A 20,462-nucleotide genomic window follows, 5' to 3' on the forward strand; every position below is an offset into this window, starting at 1 on the left:
CAAAATAAGAAAAATGTAGGCCTACACATCTTCAGTCTGTTCAAAAGTTTTCACCCCCCAGCTCTTAATGCACGGTTTTTCCTTCTGGAGCATCAGTGAGCGTTTGAACCTTCTGTTATAGTTCCATATGAGTGCCTCAGTTGTCCTCAGTGTGAAAAGATGGATCTCAAAATCATAATCATTGTTGGAAAAGGTTCAAATACACAAAAATGCTAAAAAACAAACAAACAAAAGAATCGGTGGGACCTGAAGGACAGTTTAAGTGTTTAGGACAAACAAGGCACTCATAAACAACTATCACTAAACAAAGCTGTGGATTATTCAGGTAACAACATAAGAATCATATGTAAACCTTTGAACAGGGTCATTTTTATAAATTTCTCCTTTGGACTATAACATGCATATTGCATGATCCCTCTTATTTTGGTAAAATAATTAACATTTTGCAGATTCTGCAAGGTGTGTGTAAACTTTTGACTTTAACTGTAAATATAGTTATAGTTTAATTCTAATATGATCTGATTTAAAAGTACTCATAAAATTGTCAGACTGGACATTCATGGTTTATTTGAGCATTCAATTTAAGTAGATTTAAAGGCTTTTCAGGGGGATTAGGGTCACTAATAAAGCAGCACTGCAGTTTGCCTGAACACATTAAAAAGCTAGTGCTTACAACAATGACTGAGAAAGACAGTTTATTATCAAAACAACAAATCATGAGTAAATGCATTGTGAATATACAGTAAATATAAATGTATTGCATGACAGATTGATTGAATGATAGAACAGTTAATAAAATTTGATTTATGTAATTGGTAACAGAAACAATGGGTTCACAAGGAATGTATTGGGGGAAAAAAATATGAATATTTAAAACTACTGAATATTCTATGTACACTGGAATGTAAAAGTCTGAGGCCACATTGCAAATTTGGATCATTCTCAAATCATACTAGATATAATTAACATAATAAATGAATGATATTATGGAAATAATATGTAAATGTATTATAGTTAAAATTGACATTAAATGCAAACAGCTGAGATATGAAAAATACGTTTAAGATTTGAAGTATAAACTTCAGGTGTGCAGTCAACACAATTAAGCACACTCCTTTTTCACAACTGAGTTGTAATGAAAAATATTAGAAATATTATATTATATATTTTTTATTACATTATATTATAAATTTACAACAAAAAATGAAAAGCATTTTCATTAGTGGTTTCAGACTTTTAGCTCAAATTATTATTTCTTTGGCAAATGTTCTTAGTTATAACTGCGATTAAGCACATTAATCCTGCTCAAGGCATCTTTGTTCTCTATAGTCTTATGGACGGTAATGATGAAGGGGAAGGCAGAGGGCAGTTCGACTCTGCGGCTGAGCTTCTGGTGACCCCAATGCAGGCAGCGCAGCCTCTCAGCCAGATCACGACGCCCTGCCCGCTCAAGACCGTCCTGCAGAAGCTTGGTTTTGTTCGGTTTGTCCCAGGAACGCTCATACCTATCAATCAACAGAGGTCAGTGAAGGTTCCACCACAACATTGAACATTGTGTTGGATTAATACACACCATGATTCCAGCATCCTCTGAGCCTGAACCCTCTTTTCTTTGGATGTGGCATGAAAGTGTCTGACTTCATTTCTGGTGAATCCCAGTTCAAATGCTAAAACGGTCCACTCAAACCCTAACTGCTTAGCAATCTCCTGCACAGATTTCATATTGATCACCGCATCCTAAAGGACAAAGTAAAGTATGCATGGACATATAATGGGAAAAAAAACATTAATATAATTACAATATTGTAGAGGGGACTTACCTCTTGTGCCTTGTTTGGCATTTTATCCACTTGCAGAAGGATTGGTTCCACAGGCAAGAAACAAGAGCTGCAATGTGAAGTCTGTCAGGACAGACAGTCTAATGTCGTTGTACGTACTTTACTTGAAATGATTTCAATTTAAATGTGTAATTTAAAACGCTTACAAATTTGTGCTGTTGATGTGACTGGAGTGGTCAGTAGTTGTCAAAGAGACTGTTCAACACAAACCTGCCTGGTTAAAAATTAAAACATCACATAGTTTACTCAAGCTTTTAGATTAAGGATTCACTTAGTGGAGTGAGTGAGAATAATTTCGAAAAGGATTGCACTTTAACACATAAGGGTTTGTTTAGTATTATTCGTACTACAGCACTAAATAAGCATGTGTTTATAGACTGTATGTATTATCTTAAAAGAGATATAGTACAACTATATGCATCTAGTTCTTCAGCTGAACTGCTTCTATGCATTTGTTACAAGTTAAGATAGAGTAGATCAAGTTCAGACTTATTCTCTTCTTGCACAGGTAAAACAAAAGTCCAGCGTCCATCTGAACACGTCTGTTTTGCCATTGCATTCATAATCTCAATAGCCTGACAAGCCAGACCCACATAAATGTAGGGTCTGGGCACTCTCCATAGACAGGGCTCAACCGGAGGGGTGGGATAAACGGTTGTCTTTCAAACTCCCTCTCCACGCAATAGGATAGCACTACAACCAATCAGAGCAACGAAGAAGGTGACGTAGTCAGAGCGACGGAAAAGAGAGTTCCTTGCATGTGTGTTGTGGAAAAGTTTGATGAAGAGATGTGATAATAGATATCTTCAAATCACAACAGTGATAATGGAGCTCAACGACTTAAGCTTAACTTCAAGTCTTTCAGAGTGACGGCCAAAGCCGATTCGAAAGAAAGTTGTTCACTAGCAGCAGCCATCGCTCTATCTCTCACGCGTAATTCACAGAACCAGAGAATGTCTGACGGAACTTATGGTCGCAGGTCAGTCGTCATCATGTTAAGCCCGCCCACCGACTCGTGATTGGCCTGGTCCATCTTGGATTTTTCGAAATCTCAAGTGAACTGACAGTAACTAGACTGCCCTTGGAAGCAAATGTAATTTGCTGCCGCTAGGGGCGCGTCTGGATTCTAGGCTATAATCTCAACAGAATTGTGTATGATTGGTTATACCGGGTTTGCACAGATACTGTAAAATCAAATTCCAGGACTTTTAAGGATTTTTTAAGCACTGCTTTTTTATTTTCAAGAACTTCAATTAGATCTCACTTATGGTTTGATGTTTTCGGCTAGAAAAAAAAAACTGAAAAAAAAAAAAGATTCACAAAACTGCTCCGGAATCCTGATTCGAAAACAAATGATTCATGATACTCGCTCCGAAGTCCCTGAATCAACCAAATGATTTACAAACCCGCACCGAACTTCCAATCTGAATAAAATTAATCGCGATCCGCGCTATCGCGTATGCACAATTTCCAATGATTTGATCAATTGATTCACGAACCTGCTCCGATTTCCAGATCTGAATCAAATGTTTTGCGATATGCACTCTTAAGTAAACCAAATGATTTGCGATATGCGAAGTCCCAATCAAAGATAAAAAGAATTGCAATATGCGCTCTGAAGTGCCAATCTGAATCAAATGATTCACAATATGCAAATTTCCAATCTAAGTCAAATGATTTGTGAACCTGCTCCAACGTCTTGATCTGAATCAAATGATTCGCAATACGCGCTCTGAAATCCTAATCTGAATCAAATTATTTGCGATACGTGAAGTTCTGATCTAAATCAAATGACTGGCGATACACTCTCTGAAGTCCCGATCTGAATCAAATGATTCCCAATACACGCCCCGAAGTCCCAATCTGAATGGAATGATTCACAGTATGCAAATTTCCAATCTAAGTCAAATGATTCGCGAACCTGCTCTGAAGTCCTAATGTGAATCAAATGATTCACGCTACGCGCTCCGAAGTCCCAATCAAAAATAAAAAGAATTGCAATATGCAATATCTTAATCTGAAATAAATTATTTGCGTCCCAATCTGAATCAAATGATTTGCGATATGCGAAGTTCCGATCTAAATAAAATGATTCACATTACATGCTCTGAAGTCCCAGTCTGAATCAAATGATTTGCGATATGCGAAGTTCCGATCTGAATCAAATGATTCGCATTACATGCTCTGAAGTCCCAGTCTGAATCAAATGATTTGCGATATGCGAAGTTCCGATCTGAATCAAATGATGCGCATTACATGCTCTGAAGTCCCAGTCTGAATCAAATGATTTGCGATATGCGAAGTTCCGATCTGAATCAAATGATTCACATTACACGCTCTGAATGCCCAGTCTGAATCGAATGATTTGCGATATGCGAAGTTCCGATCTGAATCAAATGATTCACATTACATGCTCTGAAGTCCCAGTCTGAATCAAATGATTTGCGATATGCGAAGTTCCGATCTGAATCAAATGATTCACATTACATGCTCTGAAGTCCCAGTCTGAATCAAATGATTTGCGATATGCGAAGTTCCGATCTGAATCAAATGATTCACATTACATGCTCTGAAGTCCCAGTCTGAATCGAATGATTTGCGATATGCGAAGTTCCGATCTGAATCAAATGATTCACATTACATGCTCTGAAGTCCCAGTCTGAATCAAATGATTTGCGATATGCGAAGTTCCGATCTGAATCAAATGATTCACATTACATGCTCTGAAGTCCCAGTCTGAATCAAATGATTTGCGATATGCGAAGTTCCGATCTGAATCAAATGATTCACATTACATGCTCTGAAGTCCCAGTCTGAATCAAATGATTTGCGAATATGCAAATTTCCAATCTAATGATTTGCGAACCTGCTCCGACATCCCGATCTAAATCAAATGATTTGTAATACATGCTCAGAAGTCCCGATCTGAATCAAATGATTTGCGAATATGCAAATTTCCAATCTAATGATTTGCGAACCTGCTCCGACATCCCGATCTAAATCAAATGATTTGTGATACATGCTCTGAAGTCCCAATCTGAATCAAATGATTTGCGAATATGCAAATTTCCAATCTAATGATTCGCGAACCTGCTCCAACGTCCCGATCTAAATCAAATGATTTGTGATACATGCTCTGAAGTCCCAATCTGAATCAAATGATTTGCGAATATGCAAATTTCCAATCTAATGATTCGCGAACCTGCTCCGACGTCCCGATCTAAATCAAATGATTTGTGATACATGCTCCGGAGTCCCAATCTGAATCAAATGATTCGAGATAAGTGATCCAACTGAAGCACCTTGTACGAACCCTGGTTATAATATGCTATGCTAAAAAAAAATATAGGCAAATTTGTCAGTCACCAAAATACATCAGCCTATATCTGCTAAATGATTTAATAAAACTACCTTTGTTATAATTTTGTCTGTAGTATTTCAAGATGGTGCATAACACATTTTGTGCAAAACAGATAAACAGCCTAGGATGAGTTCGAAAAAGGAAGGTTTTTCCATAAGCTCAAACATTCTCTTGAATATCATATTTCAGTTTTACTGACATCCTTTGTTCCCGGTACAGTACAAAACATTTCCAAACAATTTATTTCAGTTCAAAAGCCTTTTATTCAACATTTGAAAAAGATACTATCCATTCCCTTCCATCATAAACCAGTTCTTTAAAAAAAGAAAACAAATGTTACCATTTGATGTGCAAATGTCTTGTCCACAGTGCTCTGTATCATGAGCATCATGTAAACATACAATCTAGAATGGCTGCCATTTATTCTAGGCTGCATTTGTACTTCAACAGCAGTATACAGTGTTTTACAGTCCATCTCATCTGCTTTTACAAATGCATCATATCACCCAAATCATTCTCTTGCCATATGTTGCAACATAATTAACAGCATTATTAAAAAAAGTAATGCAACTTGCGCGACAGAAACCAATCAGGAAGCACTCTGGTACTACCGGTTATCTAGTGTAACAATGCAAGTTAACAATAAAAGTGCTATTTGAGAGACAATGACTTATGCTTATTAAATCATAACATCTACCAAAACCAATACTGTCCTTATGTTCATATATAATTATTCATATCATTTGTCAATTGGTTTCAATGGTTAGAAAATTGTGCTGCAATTAGGTAAATTATTTGCACGTAAACACTTGAATGCATAATGCTCTAGGTTTCAGCCATCAGGCATATTGCAGTGGTGCTGTATTGCATTTGTTAACAGTACTTTTCAACTTCAAATCACTTGATGTTATTTTATTTCCACTTCAGGTCTAGAAGCAACAGTTGTGCCCAGCCAGCTGGGCCTGAGACATTAAGGTCAGAGCAGTTTAATAGCAGCCATCCCTCCAGCTGCCATCACGCAGGGCGCTCAGAGCAGAGACACTCTTCGGCGGAGTGAGTAAACTGCAATGACAGTGACTAGTGTTAATGACAGCAATACAGTTGAGCTCAAAAGTTAACATACGCCTTGCAGAATCTGCAAAATGTTAATTATTTTACCAAAATAAGAGGGATAATACAAAATGCATGTTTTTTTTTTTTATTAGTACTGACTTGAATATGATACTTCACATAAAGACAAGAGAAAATAATTACAGAAATGACCCCGTTCAAAAGTTTACATACACTTGATTCTTAATACTGTGTTGTTACCTGAATGATCCACAGCTGTTTTTTTGTTTAGTGATATTTGTTCATGAGTCTCTTGTTTGTCCTGAACAGTTAAACTGCCTGCTGTTCTTCAGAAAAATCCTTCCAGTCCCACACATTCTTTGGTTTTTCAGCATTTTTGTGTATTTGAACCCTTTCCAACAGTGACTGTATGATTTTGAGATCCATCTTTTCACACTGAGGAATAAAAAGGTAATTGCGACTTTTTAATCTCACAATTCTGACTTTATTCTCGCAATTTCAAGTTTACATCTTAAAGTTCTGACTTTTTTAAACTTTTTTTTTTACTTAGACAATTGCGAGCTGTAAAGTCAAAATTGTGGGATATAAGCTCACAATTTAGAGAAATAAAGTTGGAATTGCGAGATATAAACTCACAATTCTGACTTTTTTTTTCACGCAAATTGTGATTTTGTGAATTATGAAATATAAACTTGCAATTGCGAGTAATAAAGTCCAGCTCTGAGGAGAAAAAAGACTGATATGTTCACAGAATTGCGAGTTTATATCTCACAATTCTGACTTTAATTCTTAAAATTTCAAGTTTATATCATGTACTTCTGACTTTATAACTATTATGAGTTTATATCTCACAATTCTGAGAACAAAAAGAGATGTAAACTCGAAAATGTGAGAAAAAAAGACAGAAATGTGAAATAAAAAGTCGCAATAGCTTTTTTAGTTTTTATTCAGTGGTGGAAACGGGCTTCCATATTTTTCTTATTTTGCCTAAATACTGTCCTTCAGAGGCTACAGAAGACACTTACATGTTTCCCAGAAGACAAAATAAGTTACATTTACCATGATCTTCAAATTCCAAAAGTTTTGCTTAATGCAGTGTTTTTCCTTCTGGAGCATCAGTGAGCGTTTGAACCTTCTGTAATAGTTGCATATGAGTCCCTCAGTTGTCCTCAGTGTGAAAAGATGGATCTCAAAATCATACAGTTATTGTTGGAAAGGGTTTAAATACACAAAAATGCTGAAAAACCAAAGGACCTGAAGGATTTTTCTGAAAAACAGCATCAGTTTAACTGTTCAGGACAAACAAGGGACTCATGAACAACTATCACTAAACAAAAAAACACAGCTGTGGATCATTCAGGTAACAACACTGTATTAACAATCAAGTGTATGTAAACTTTTAAACGGGTCATTTTTATAAATTCAACTATTATTTTCTCTTGTGGACTATATGTAAATTTCCCAATAAGGATCAATTTGTAAGCATCACAAACTTCTCCTGGACGAGAAGCCTCAAGTGAATGTTCAGTAATACATTGGCACAAGTAGAGGTGGAAGAATTGTGAATGATTACCTGCGCATGGGCTGGGCAATTTTACTACGTGCGGCCCCATTTGTCCCAACAAAGGAAGCAGGACGAGGTAGAGCGCTGCGACTGGAAGAGGGGGCGCTGGGTTTGCTGGGAAGGGGGATGCTGCTGCTGGGGATAGAGTTGAGACTGACAGAGGAAGGCATTGTGGTGGCACTCTGTATGGTTGGGCTCACGTACGCTGTGGCTTTCAGAGGGGGCCGTGTTAAGAAGTTGCCCACGCTCTGAACTCGCTGCTGTAACTGGCCCGGAGAGGGAACTGAAATTGAACAGACAGCAATACAATTTTATGATAATGTGTGATATAATCTGCTACAAGATAATTCTCATCATTTAATGGTGTTTTGACAGTGTTATAGACTTACTTGCAGACTGTATCTTGGCCAGAGCACTGTGGGAATCAAAACTCTGACTGTTTCGGAGTAAGGAGAAAGGTGAGGACGATGTGGCAATCTGACTGGTCGGAGCAGGAACATTAGGCACACTGATGACGCTGGGAATGCTGGGAGCTCGAATTAGGTTTGGCATGCTCCTCCGTAGCTTGTCTGAAAAAAAAAAAGACAATGCATGCTGAAATGTTCAAGCACTTAGGTAAGGTATAGTCTATAGTCAATGTACACTACCAGTCAAAAGTTTTTGAACAGTAATATTTTTTAATATCTTCTGCACTCCAAGCCTGCATTTATTTGATTTATTTGAGTACAATAACTGTTTTCTATTTGAATATATTTTAAAATGCAATTTATTCCTGTAATTCCTGTAGCATCATTACTCCCATGATCCTTCATAAATCATTGATCCTTCAGAAATCACATGATCTATTCTAAAAGATTTATTCAATTCAATTCAATTCAATTCAATTCAAGATTTATTATCAACATTTTTATTAAAATTAACGCTGAAGTACTGCAAGGCTATTTACTTTAAGGCCATTTAGTTTGGTTTCCAGACACAAGATGGCGCCAATCAATGATCTATTCTACCGAACAGCCTTCATATCAAAACAGAGAGAGACAGACTGCCCTGCTGAAAAAACCAGCATATGCTGGTTAGGTATGTTTTGGTGCTGGGATGCTGGTTTTAGCTGGTATATGCTGGTCCTTTGCTGGTTTATGCTGGTCCCTTGCTGGTTTTTGCTGGTTTATGCTGGTCAGGTTGCTGGTTAATGTTGGTCCTTTGCTGGTTTATGCTGGTCCTTGACCAGCAACATGACCAGCATAAACATTAGGTTACTTGCGTAACCCAGGTTCTCTGAGAACAGAGCGAGGTATCTCACTATGGGAAACGCCCCCAGGCGTGATAGACTATGGAAGCACCAATTACACCACGTCTGTCCGGAGGATAGACCAATCACAGCTCATACAAGGAGCCCACCCCTCTCCCTATATATACAGCTGTGATCCCCAAAAACGGCATTCTAAGCACGCTCTTCCCCCGTGTTATGCGAGAAGGGAAGCCTGGTGAGATACCTCGCTCTGTTCTCAGAGAACCGGGGTTACGCAAGTAACCTAATGTTCTCTTTCAAACAATCGCTCGGTATCTCACTATGGGAATGATATAGCCAACGCCTGTAACGCATGCTTTCCGAAGCCGCCTGAACAGACTCGAAAAGGGAAGACAAGACTTTAGTCCTCCAAAGAGCCAACTCTAAGAACTGCATGAGCCAATGAAGGCGCAGTGACATCAAGATGGTAAAATCTGATAAATGTATGGGGTGAAGACCAACTAGCCGCCGCACAAATATCTCCCACCGAAATCCCCTTGAACAGGGCCCATGAGGTAGAAATACCTCGCGTGGAATGTGCACGAAGGCCCTCTGGGGCCTGAAGACCCATAGATGTATAGGCTAGTTCGATCGCCTCGACCATCCAATGGGAGAGGCGCTGCGAGGAGATCGGCTTACCCTTACAATGAGTGGCCCATGAAACCAATAATTGATCGTTTTTCCTGAACGACTGTGTCCTGTTTACATAAAAGCGTAACGCTCGTACAGGACACAAAGTGTGCAATTTCCTCTCCTCCTCTGAAGAAAATGGAGGAGGGTAGATAAGGCATGTAACTCCCCCACTTGCTTAGCTGAGGCTAAAGCAAGTAGTAAGACCGTTTTCAATGATAGGAACTTAATATGAACACTCTCCAGAGGCTCAAACGGGGCCTGAGTCAAAGCATTCAAGACCATAGACAAATCCCATGATGGGACCAGTCGCTTCGACACTGGTCTCAAACGCCTCACCCCCTTCATAAAACGGCCTATAAGAGGGTGCCGGCCCACTGAAACTCCTTCGAAGACCACATGACAGGCTGAAATTGCAGCCAGGTAAACCTTAATGGTAGAGAACGCTCTCCCATTGTTCAGTAAGCTTTGCAAGAAACAGAGAATCTCACTCACCGCACACTGAAAAGGAATAACTCCTTTACGAGTGCACCAGTCATCAAAGACCCGCCATTTCAAATCATACAGCGAGCGCGTTGATGGAGCTCTAGCACTCTGTATAGTATTTATGACCTCCTGGGGAAGTCCGAGTGCGTTTAGATTCAACCCTTCACGGGCCAGACCCAAAGATTCATTCGTTTCGGATGGGGGTGAAAAATTTGCCCCTCCGCTTGGGACAGCAGGTCCCGACGCAACGGGAGTTGCCAGGGCTCTCCCCAAAGGAGTTGGACAATCTCTGCCAGCCACAGCCTCCCTGGCCAATGAGGGGCTATCAGAAGGAGAGATAATCCGTTTTCTCTTATTCTGTCTAGGGTGGGAGAAATTAAACTGGGAACGCGTATAGCAACATGTTCGGCCACGGGTGTGCCAGCGCATCCACACCCAAGGGTGCATTTTCGTCTCTGACAGAGAAATACAGCGGACATTTTGTGTTTGCTCGCGAGGCGTATAGATCTACGGCAGCCCTGCCGTAAATTTCCCAGATCTGATTCACCACCTGCGAGTGGAGTACCCATTCTCCATATAACAGGTTGCCCCTCGACAGGAGGTCCGCTCCCACATTCAGGACTCCCGGGACGTGCGTTGCGCGCAGCGAACTGAAATGCGCTGCGCTCCAGACAATCAGCTTGCGCGCTAGATTGTGCAGTTGCAACGAACGCGTTCCCCCTTGGCGATTGATATATGCCACCACCGTTGTGTTGTCTGTCCTGACTAGAACATGAAAATCCTCCAAGAATGGGCGAAAATGTTTCAGCGCTAGAAAGACTCCAGCATGTTCATGTGAAGTCTGCGAAATTGAGGCGTCCAACGACCGTTTACCGATCTGCCCTGAAAAACAGCTCCCCATCCCATTAGGGATGCGTCCGTAGTCACTACTTTTCTCAGAGACACGCTCCCCATCAAGATTCCTGTCCGGAATACACAGGGGTTTCTCCACTGATGAAGCGCCATCACGCACTCCGTGGTAATTTTCAGTCTGCGTGCGAGGTGCCGGCGTGGGCACAGACGCTTCGCTGCAACCCAATGCTGGAAGCTCCTCATTTTCAGCAAGCCCAGCGGGACCACAGACAGAGACGAAGCCATCATGCCCATAAGGCGGAGACAGGTCCTGTACGAGACCAGGTTTCCCACGCGAAACTGGGCTAGGCACTGATAAAACGCCATTATCCTCCTTTTCGAGAGCATAGCGCGATATTCCACCGAGTCTATTCGCAAGCCTAGATACTCTATCTCCTGGGACGGGATCAGCTGGCTTTTGGCAAAGTTGATCCTGAACCCCAGATTCGTGAGATGAGACGTGAGCATCTCTATGTCCTGCTCCGCGAGCTCCCGCGAATGAGCGCAGATCAGATAATCATCCAAATAAGCAGATATTCTGAGACCCCTGTGTCTCAGAGGAGATAATGCTGCTTCTATGCATCTGCTGAACACCCGTGGAGCGAAGCTGAGCCCGAACGGGAGAGTAACAAATTCGTACACTTCGTTCTGAAAGGAAAACCTGAGATATTTCCTGTGCACCGGATAGATGCTTATATGAAAGTACGCATCCTTGAGATCGACCGTGGCAAACCAATCTCCCCGGCGGATTGAACGAGTGAGAGCCACGACTGTGAGCATCCTGAATTTTTACTCCCTTAAGTGCTTGTTTAGAGCACGTAGATCCAGTATCGGGCGAAGTCCCCCGTCTTTCTTTGGAATTAGAAAATAACGGGAGTAATAACCCTTCTGAGTTTCCCCCACTGGAACTCGTCTTATAGCTCTTTTCTCTAGAAGGGAGGATATTTCCGCTTCTAACACCCGAGCTGAATCCCCGTTTGCTGCAGACGCTATAACCCCATTGAAAGGAGGGGGTTTTACAGTGAACTGAAGCCTGTAACCCCTGGTTACAGTCGTAAGGACCCACGGGTGCGGAGAACACTCTCTCCATGCCTCCTGATGAAGAGCCAGAGGGTTCAGATGAACCGATTCCATAGATGGAGCGCTGGCGCCATCTAGTGGACAGAGAGAAAAACGGCCAGGATCTGTGTGGCTCAGAGACCGAATTTTCTCTTGGTTCTTTGATATTATCATGTTTTTGTCTCCCTGCGCCCTCGGCATTGAGCCTGGATGCGACAGGGGTGTTTTTATTGACTGTGAACCCAGGGGCTGAAGTGCTTTGTGACAATACACTTGAGAACTTGTGCTTGAACTCCGCACACCACATTTGTTTGATGGTTGCGTTCTCCGCACTTGAACATGTGGAATTGCTGTCAGCAATCCACGGAACTTTGTGTGTTGAGGGGAAACTGAACTGGCCTGAACACAACTTAGAACCGTTTCTCCGTCCAAAATCCACATCCTCCGCTTCTTCGCGGGTGGGAGAACAGACGTGGTGGACTCGGGAGAGGACATCGCAGAAAACCCTAGGTGCTGCCCGTCCCTCCCCTGCGGAGCCTGTGTCCTAGGTGTCCCTCTTCTTTTTGCTGGAAGGGTTAACGGACCTGGACTTTGCGGCCGCTGCCGCGAATGACTGCTTTCCCCGCGGTTTAGCATTCGGAACAGCAGGGGGGCGGGCTGGCTGCTCTGTGCTCTGGGGTTTTGCAGTTCTGGACGCATTCAAAAACCTCCTGTTCTGTGTCGGAGGAACAGGCCGAGGGGGAACAGGAGGACGGGAAGCTCTTTTACGAGGCAGACAGATGTCGAACGCCTCACCCTCCTTCTTCTGGAGGTCGCACCTCTGTCTCATCCGAACAGCCCAGTCGAGTCTACAGGAGCGTCAAGAAAATCCAGTTTCTCCCTGTCACCAATACTCGACAGATTTAACCACAGCGACCTCTCGCCCGCGACAGCGAGAGCCATGGAACGGCCGCTGCTTTGCACCGCACTATGCTATACACGCCGGCAAAGCGGGGAGCAGTTGTTTTGCCGTGGGAAGGCGGGACGGGAGCCTTTTCCCGTCATAGATATCACGTTTAACTCCCGGATCCCCAGGAGTTACGGGCCAAGGGATGTCAAGCTTAGCTGCTGCACGCTTACAGACCTCAACTAAGTCGCAATCCCCCACCGTCGATGCCATATCGCCACTTTGCACACTCACTGGCCTGGATGTTTGGGCTGCCGACAGGATAGCATCATCCTCCTCATCATCCGGCTCGTCTCGGAGGAGGCGAGCTAGCATCTCCTCATCCTCCTCTTCATCTCCCTCAACCTCATCGCCGCCCGCCAGCAGCTGCTGGTCGAAAAGCGGTGCAAACTCCGGAGACTCCGAATCCATTATATCTCCCCACGAAGAAAGATCACGCGGGGGAGAAGGTTGGGCCCCCTTAACGGAATGAGGGACAGCGGAGAGAACCGGATCGTCTTTGGAAGATGCCACCACTCGAAGCCTTCTTTCTAGAATCCTGGCCGGCATTACCCGACAGTGCAGGCAACTTTCCGCATCCGCCAGCGCAGCCTGAGCATGCTTTACGCCCATGCATGCGATACACATCGGATGCGGATCCCTGCCCGAGATCATAAATCCACATGCTGCCGGACATGAGCGCGAAGGGGCCTCCTTTCCCTTCTCCGCAGCGACTTTGGACACCGACATGGTGAGTCAAAATCTCCTAAACTCAGCTCGCCTTAACGCGTTAGCTAGGATAGGAAACACCACTAATAACAGTAATGCAAAGAGCTCAGTGACGAGCCGAAAATCCGCAACAGATTTTCTAACCAGGCAAATAAAAACTCAGTAATGAGCAGAGAATCCGTAACAGATTTATTTGACTACACTGCGTTCGGCAACGTCGACCTTGACGGCACGTTTAGGAACTGAAGCAGCGCAGCTGTCAGGGGTGCGTGCAGGATCAGACGAGACGATAGACGATAAATACAAAATACCATATATTTAATATAATTCTCCAAGTGGAACAAGGCAGGAACAAGGCAGGAACATTCACACACATCTACATTACAAAAGGACCGACAGGGAACTGAAATCAAAGACAGACTTTTAAAGACAGACTAATTAACAAATACAGGTGACACAGATGACTAATAATTACAAGGACAGGTGCAGGGAATAACAATAACGAAGGGCTAAACCAAATGACAGATCAACGGGGGGAAGACAAATGGGAAAAACCAAAGACAAGACAAACAGAACTGTGACATTACGCCCCCCTCCGGAAAGGCGCGTCCTCGCGCCGTGGAAAAAACGAAAAAACGAGAGGGGCGGAAAACCAGAGTCAATGAGGGAGGGGGCTCCGGCGGAGGACGCAACCCCCGGAGGAGGACCAGAACAAAAGTCCAGGTAACAAAAAAGACAGTCCAAGGGGGCGACGACAGTGGGAGGAGCCAGGGAGGAAACAGGAGGGACCTGAAGCAGGAGAGCAGGACCCAGATCGCAGCCAGGATGACGGCCCACGGAGGAGCCAACGGAGGGAGGAGCCATGGTGGAGGAAGGACCACCGACTCCGTGGGGCCGACCGACAGAGGCAGAGCAGCTGGCAGAGGAACCCGAAGCGGAGATGGAGAGCCGAAGATCCAGGGCGACACCGCGGATCCGGAGGGCCAAGGCGGAACAGGAGGCTCTGGCGGCCGAGGCGGAGGCGGAGATCCGGAAGTCCGCGGCGGAGCCGGAGCGACAGAGGACGAAGGCGATGCTGACGGGAAGGAGGAGCCTGACAGAGCCGGAGGGACAGAGGGACGAGGCGAAGCCAGAGGAGTGGAGTCCCGAGGCGGCGGATGGTCGACGACTGACCAAGGCGGAGCCGGAAGGACGATGGAGCCCGGTGGAGCTGGTGGGCCGACGGGCGACGGTGGAGAGGAGGGCGTCGAGAGCCGTGGTGGAGCCGCAGGGTCGGAGGGCCGAGGTGGAGATCTGGACTCGTAGGCTGGAGGCGGAGCTGAGGGATCCTCCAGCCATGCCACCGATGTAAGCTGGCATCCCTGTGGCGAGCCCACTGCAGAGATGGTGGGCTGAGGGTGAGCAAGGGGACTGACTGATGACCTCCGGTTCTCTGGACAGCTGGGCGGAACCAGCGGGGACTCAGGACGGCTGGGCGGAACCAGCGGGGACTCAGGACGGCTGGGCGGAACCAGCGGGGACCAGGCAGATTCAGACAGACGAGGGCGGGTGGGAGGGAAGTCTATGCAGGTCAGTGGCTCAGAGAAAAAGTCTATTAAGTCATATGATATTATATCCTCGACTTCGGAAAAGAAGTCGATCAGGTCCCCAGAGTGTTCCATCTCACCCCCAGCGGAGCTGCAGTGGGCAGGGCTCTCCATTTCCCTCACTTGCTCCACGTTGCAATCCACCGTCACAGATGTGGAATCCGGCTCACGCACCTGGTCAGCCGGAGAGGGCTCTGGCTCTGTCGCTCGCGGCTCTAGTCCCTCATCCGCGGTGCGCTCGGGTTCCCGCTCTGCTTGTCGGGGCGATGATTGGCTGCTCTCTGGGTCGTGAGTGGGGCTGACGTCCTCCTCGACGAAGCCGACAGTCCAGGAAGATCCACTGGACGCCAGCACCCACTCGATGTATCCGGCAAGGCTCTCTCGAGGACCCTCCCCGGACAGCTGCGTCTTGATGTTATCACTTAGTCCGTTGCGGAAGAACGTGCACAAGCAGCTATCCGGGTAGTGTGTAGATGGCACGAGGAACAGAAAGTCTCTGATGTGGTCCTCGAGAGAGCGGTTCCCCTGCTTCAGGAGGATGATGAAGACATTAGGGTCATCCATAAGGGAAAAAAAAATAAAACACTGATACAAAAACGGAAAATAAACGCAGGGAGAGGTGCCGGGTAAACTGTTGCGGTCGGTCCTTATGTCAGGGGTGCGTGCAGGATCAGACGAGACGATAGACGATAAATACAAAATACCATATATTTAATATAATTCTCCAAGTGGAACAAGGCAGGAACAAGGCAGGAACATTCACACACATCTACATTACAAAAGGACCGACAGGGAACTGAAATCAAAGACAGACTTTTAAAGACAGACTAATTAACAAACACAGGTGACACAGATGACTAATAATTACAAGGACAGGTGCAGGGAATAACAATAACGAAGGGCTAAACCAAATGACAGATCAACGGGGGGAAGACAAATGGGAAAAACCAAAGACAAGACAGACAGAACTGTGACAGCAGCCTAGGTGCTGATGGAAAGTCCTCACGGGGAAGAGAACAAGAATGCCGTTTTTGGGGATCACAGCTGTATATATAGGGAGAGGGGTGGGCTCCTTTTATGAGCTGTGATTGGTCTATCCTCCGGACAGACGTGGTGTAATTGGTGCTTCCATAGTCTATCACGCCTGGGGGCGTTTCCCATAGTGAGATACCGAGCGATTGTTTGAAAGAGAACCAGCAAAGGACCAGCATTAACCAGCTAAGGACCAGCATAAACCAGCAAAGGACCAGCATAAACCAGCTAAAACCAGCATCCCAGCACCAAAACATACCTAACCAGCATATGCTGGTTTTTTCAGCAGGGTGAAGTGACCAGTACCAATATGTCACCATAAAGAATGGTCAAATAACAGTTTAGAAAGATTTTATTAATATATCTGAATGCTCAATGCTGTGACTGAGCAATGAAAATAAGGAATTCTCAAGAGCTGTGTAATAAAACCTTTAAACAATAAAAGAGCAACTGAAAGGAAGGATTTTACTACACATGTAGGAAAACCAACTATTAAACTTGCCTAAAATGTAGTTCCAACTTGTTGAATTGCTAGTGTTAGCAGTGTATTTTCACTCTATGCTTGATAAGAGTTTGTGTAGTAGTGGTGTTCTGAAATGTTACTTAATATCCTAATGATTTTTGCCATAAAAGAAAAAATCGATAATTCTGACTCATAATTGTGGGGGCAGCCATGGCCTAATGTTTTGATTCCCAGTTCCCACACCGGCAGGAATTGAAGGTGGGGATTGTGAATGAACAGCGCTCTTTCCACCTTCAATACCATGACTGAAGTGCCCTTGAGCAAGGCACTGAACCCCCAGTTGCTCCCCGGGCGCTGGAGCAATGGCTGCCCACTGCTCCGGTGTGTGTTCACAGTGTGTGTGTGTGTGTGTGTTTGTTCACTTCTCACTGCTGTGTATGTGCACTTGGATGGGTTAAATGCAGAGGGCCAATTTCGAGTATGGGTCACCATACTTGACAATACGTCATGACTTTCACTTTCACTTTACAATGTATTGTTGACTATTGCTTTCTCATCCAATATTTTGAGGAGACACTGCCTCCCTTGCCTCCTCCGAGGAAATTCCCCCTGGTGTGTATTCTGACCTGTGTTGGCTCTGTAGCTCTGGGTCTCTGTAGCTGTGCTGGAGCTGTGGTTGGGCATGTGCAGCTGCTGGTAGGTCAAGCTGTTGAGGTACTGAGGCGTGGAGGGGCTGCGCCGGCAGTCTTTCATGCTGGAGAGGTTCTGTGAGTGGGATGTGCTGCGCTGCATGGAGGACGTCCGAAAGAGCCGTGGCTGCGGAGCGGATAGCTGATCGTACTCCTCCTCTTCCTCCAGCTCAGCCTCACTCCTCATGCTCCTGCGTGCACCTGTGTGCACTGAAAAACTGGCACTGCGGCGTGTGGCTGTGGCAGCGGTGCTTGCGTACTCCTGCCGTAGACCTAAACACAAACATGTGTGTCAATGGGTTTACATAAAGCATCCTAAATACAAAATACATTTTCAACCCCATTCCACACTTTTAGAAAGTATATTAAAAAATGTCAGTAATCTAACGGCTTTTGGTTCCCATTGACTTTTGACAACCATTTTTGTTTTTAAGCGACAATACTATAGAAATGAAACTTGTATATATTTTAGAGTAGTCAATGTGCAGCTATATAGCAGTATAGATTTACTGTCCCCTGAAAATAACTCAGCATACAGCCATTATTGTCAAAATAGCTGGCAACAAAAGTGAGTACACCCTAAGTGATAACAGCAGTATGTTGTTTAACCATGCAAAGCCACATGTCCTATTCATCATGTTTATGTTTTTGTCTGCCTGACAGGACCATACAAAGTTATTAAAGCAGTTAAAGTTAGGTGCTTAATATACAATTTTCTCATACTGACCACTGGATGTTCAACATGGCATCTCATGGCAAAGAACTCTCTGAGGATTTAAGAATTAAAATTGTTGTTTTCCACAAAGATGGCCAAGACTATTAGAGGTTCAGTAACACCCTGAAACTGAGTTACACTACAGTGGTCAGGGTCAAACAGAGGGTCGAGGGTTGCAAGGGTCGATCAACGAAGTTGAGCACTCGTTCTGTGCATCAGGTGCAGAACCTGGCTTTAAAAAACAGTTGGATGAGTGCTGCCAGCATTGCAGAAGGTTGCAGAAGTAGAAGGTCAGCTTGTCAATGCTCAGACCAAATGCCCCACACTGTAACAAGTTGGTTTGCATAGGCGTCGTCCCAGAAGGAAGCCTCATCTGAAGCTGGCTCACAAGAAAGCCTGCAAACGGTTTGCTGAAGACAACCAAGAGCATGAATTACTGGAACCATGTCCTGTGGTCTAATGAGACTATAAGATAAACTTGTTTGGCTCAGATGGTGTCCAGCATGTGTGGCGATGCCCTGGTGAGGAGTATCAAGAAAACTGTGTCTTGCCTACAGTCAAGCATGGTGGTGGTAGCATCATGGTCTGACATGGTACTCACTTTTGTGACATACTGTAGGTTTGGAATGACATGAGGGTGGGTAAATGATAACAGAATTTAAATTTTTGAAAGAATTATCCCTTTAATAGAATCTACAATGCAATATATTAAAGCAGACGTACTCTCCTCCTGCAGTCGGGCCATGACCTCCACATCGGTCATGTCCTGAAGCTTATAGCTCATAGAGATGGAGTCGTCCTCCAGCTCAGAGACACTGAGCTCACTGTCTACGGACGACTGAGGACTGAGAGGCCTTTGCCGATGGCTATTACCTGAAAAAGACATGGAGAGGTGCATTTATTTAAAGTGCATTTTTATACTGATCGAAAATCACAGTTTTTTTTAGTACACAAAATATGACACATTTTAAAAGACATCACAATAAACATTACTTATGAAGTATGTAAACTAAATGAAACATTCACTAATAATGTTTTTAGTTTTATCTTAAATGAAAATTCTACTATAATATTTATGGTGACCTATGCTAAGTAACATTTTGGCTCTTTTTACTTCATATGAATGTTTTTGTCCTCAGGGAAAGAAATATTTTTGAGAATTAGTAGATCGAAATCGTGAAAACCTCTATTCTTAAGGCTCATGTGACACTGAAGACTGGAGTAATGATGGTGATAAATTCAGCTTCGCCACCACAGGACTAAATTACATTTTAAAATATATATTAAATAGAAAACATTTTATATATTTAATAATATTTCACAATAGTACTGTTTTTGATCAAATAAATGCAGCCTGGGTGAGCATAAGACCCTTCTATTAAAATCTTATGTGGCGGGAGTCCCGAGGAACAATCAGCGTCGCCCTGGCAACTCATCGGAAACACCTGCAACCACTCAACACGGACCAATCGATCACGGCGAGATCTGCTTTATAAACGAGCCCCAAAGCACAGAAGGGTGAGAAGCTTCTCCAAAGAGCTGAAACGCTTACCGTCTCTCTCTATCGTTCCTTCCACAGACTCGCCGTGACGATTGGGCCGCACCCAGCCTGGACCGCTTTCACTCGGGGTGACCGCACGCTCCTGCACTCACCCCTCACTGGCCACAGTCACCAAAGAGCACGAAGGGACAAAGGATTCACGAGACACCGAGCACCGAAGACGCCACATCGCCCTTTCCCCGTATTATCTCCTTCACTTCTGCACTATTGTCAATAAACGCACCCTCCGGGGCTCACCCAAACCTCTTGTTCTGTCGTGCTATTCCCCGCCCGGCCACAAGGTGGTGGAGAATGCGGGCAACGTGACGGGCCTGGGAAGCCGACGAACAAGACACTCTTTGTTTACACCGCCATCTTGCCTCGTCTCTCACTTCCGGTTTTTTCTGTTTTTCAGGCGCGCCCCTCCCCGGCAAAATGGAGGACATTGTGAAACAGCTGGCAGAGGTTAGCGTCCGCCAGCAACAGTGTTTCGAGCTTTTGACCGAACAACATGGCCAAATTCAAGGTTATTTAGCAGAGCTACGACTACCAGCCGCTCAACATGTTCCCCTACCTGATCCCCGCGTCACTGCTG

General features: G+C 44.4%; 2 protein-coding genes across 2 annotated transcripts; both read right to left on the reverse strand.

Moving 5' to 3' along the window:
* Positions 1-1,270: 1,270 nt before the first annotated feature.
* On the reverse strand, positions 1,271-1,841 carry LOC141340680 (uncharacterized). Its single transcript, XM_073845743.1, has 3 exons — positions 1,821-1,841; positions 1,574-1,737; positions 1,271-1,505 (listed from the first exon to the last, which is right to left on the reverse strand). The coding sequence occupies exons 1-3, from the start codon at positions 1,839-1,841 to the stop codon at positions 1,271-1,273; spliced, it is 420 nt and encodes a 139-aa protein (XP_073701844.1).
* Positions 1,842-5,453: 3,612 nt separating this feature from the next.
* Positions 5,454-19,194, reverse strand: LOC141341110 (SLAIN motif-containing protein 1-like). The gene is made up of 5 exons (XM_073846255.1): positions 19,051-19,194; positions 17,550-17,885; positions 8,224-8,403; positions 7,844-8,117; positions 5,454-6,261 (listed from the first exon to the last, which is right to left on the reverse strand). The coding sequence occupies exons 1-5, from the start codon at positions 19,109-19,111 to the stop codon at positions 6,186-6,188; spliced, it is 927 nt and encodes a 308-aa protein (XP_073702356.1). The 5' UTR covers positions 19,112-19,194; the 3' UTR covers positions 5,454-6,185.
* Between the last annotated feature and the right edge of the window lie 1,268 nt (positions 19,195-20,462).

Source organism: Garra rufa, chromosome 8 (genome assembly GCF_049309525.1).
Source record: "Garra rufa chromosome 8, GarRuf1.0, whole genome shotgun sequence".
NCBI lineage: Eukaryota > Metazoa > Chordata > Actinopteri > Cypriniformes > Cyprinidae > Garra > Garra rufa.

What these genes read in the sequence shown, in the direction of transcription:
- LOC141341110 (XM_073846255.1), bottom strand. Translation starts at nt 19,111, where the DNA reads ATGAGCTATAAGCTTCAGGACATGACCGATGTGGAGGTCATGGCCCGA. An exon ending in GAGCTACAGAGCCAACACAG is followed by an intron (nt 8,404 to 17,549) that starts GTCAGAATACAC and finishes TTTTTTTTTCAG; the next exon opens with ACAAGCTACGGAGGAGCATG. An exon ending in GGCCAAGATACAGTCTGCAA is followed by an intron (nt 8,118 to 8,223) that starts GTAAGTCTATAA and finishes GTTCAATTTCAG; the next exon opens with TTCCCTCTCCGGGCCAGTTA.
- LOC141340680 (XM_073845743.1), bottom strand. Translation starts at nt 1,841, where the DNA reads ATGCCAAACAAGGCACAAGAG. An exon ending in TGCCAAACAAGGCACAAGAG is followed by an intron (nt 1,738 to 1,820) that starts GTAAGTCCCCTC and finishes TTTGTCCTTTAG; the next exon opens with GATGCGGTGATCAATATGAA. An exon ending in CAGAGGATGCTGGAATCATG is followed by an intron (nt 1,506 to 1,573) that starts GTGTGTATTAAT and finishes GTTGATTGATAG; the next exon opens with GTATGAGCGTTCCTGGGACA.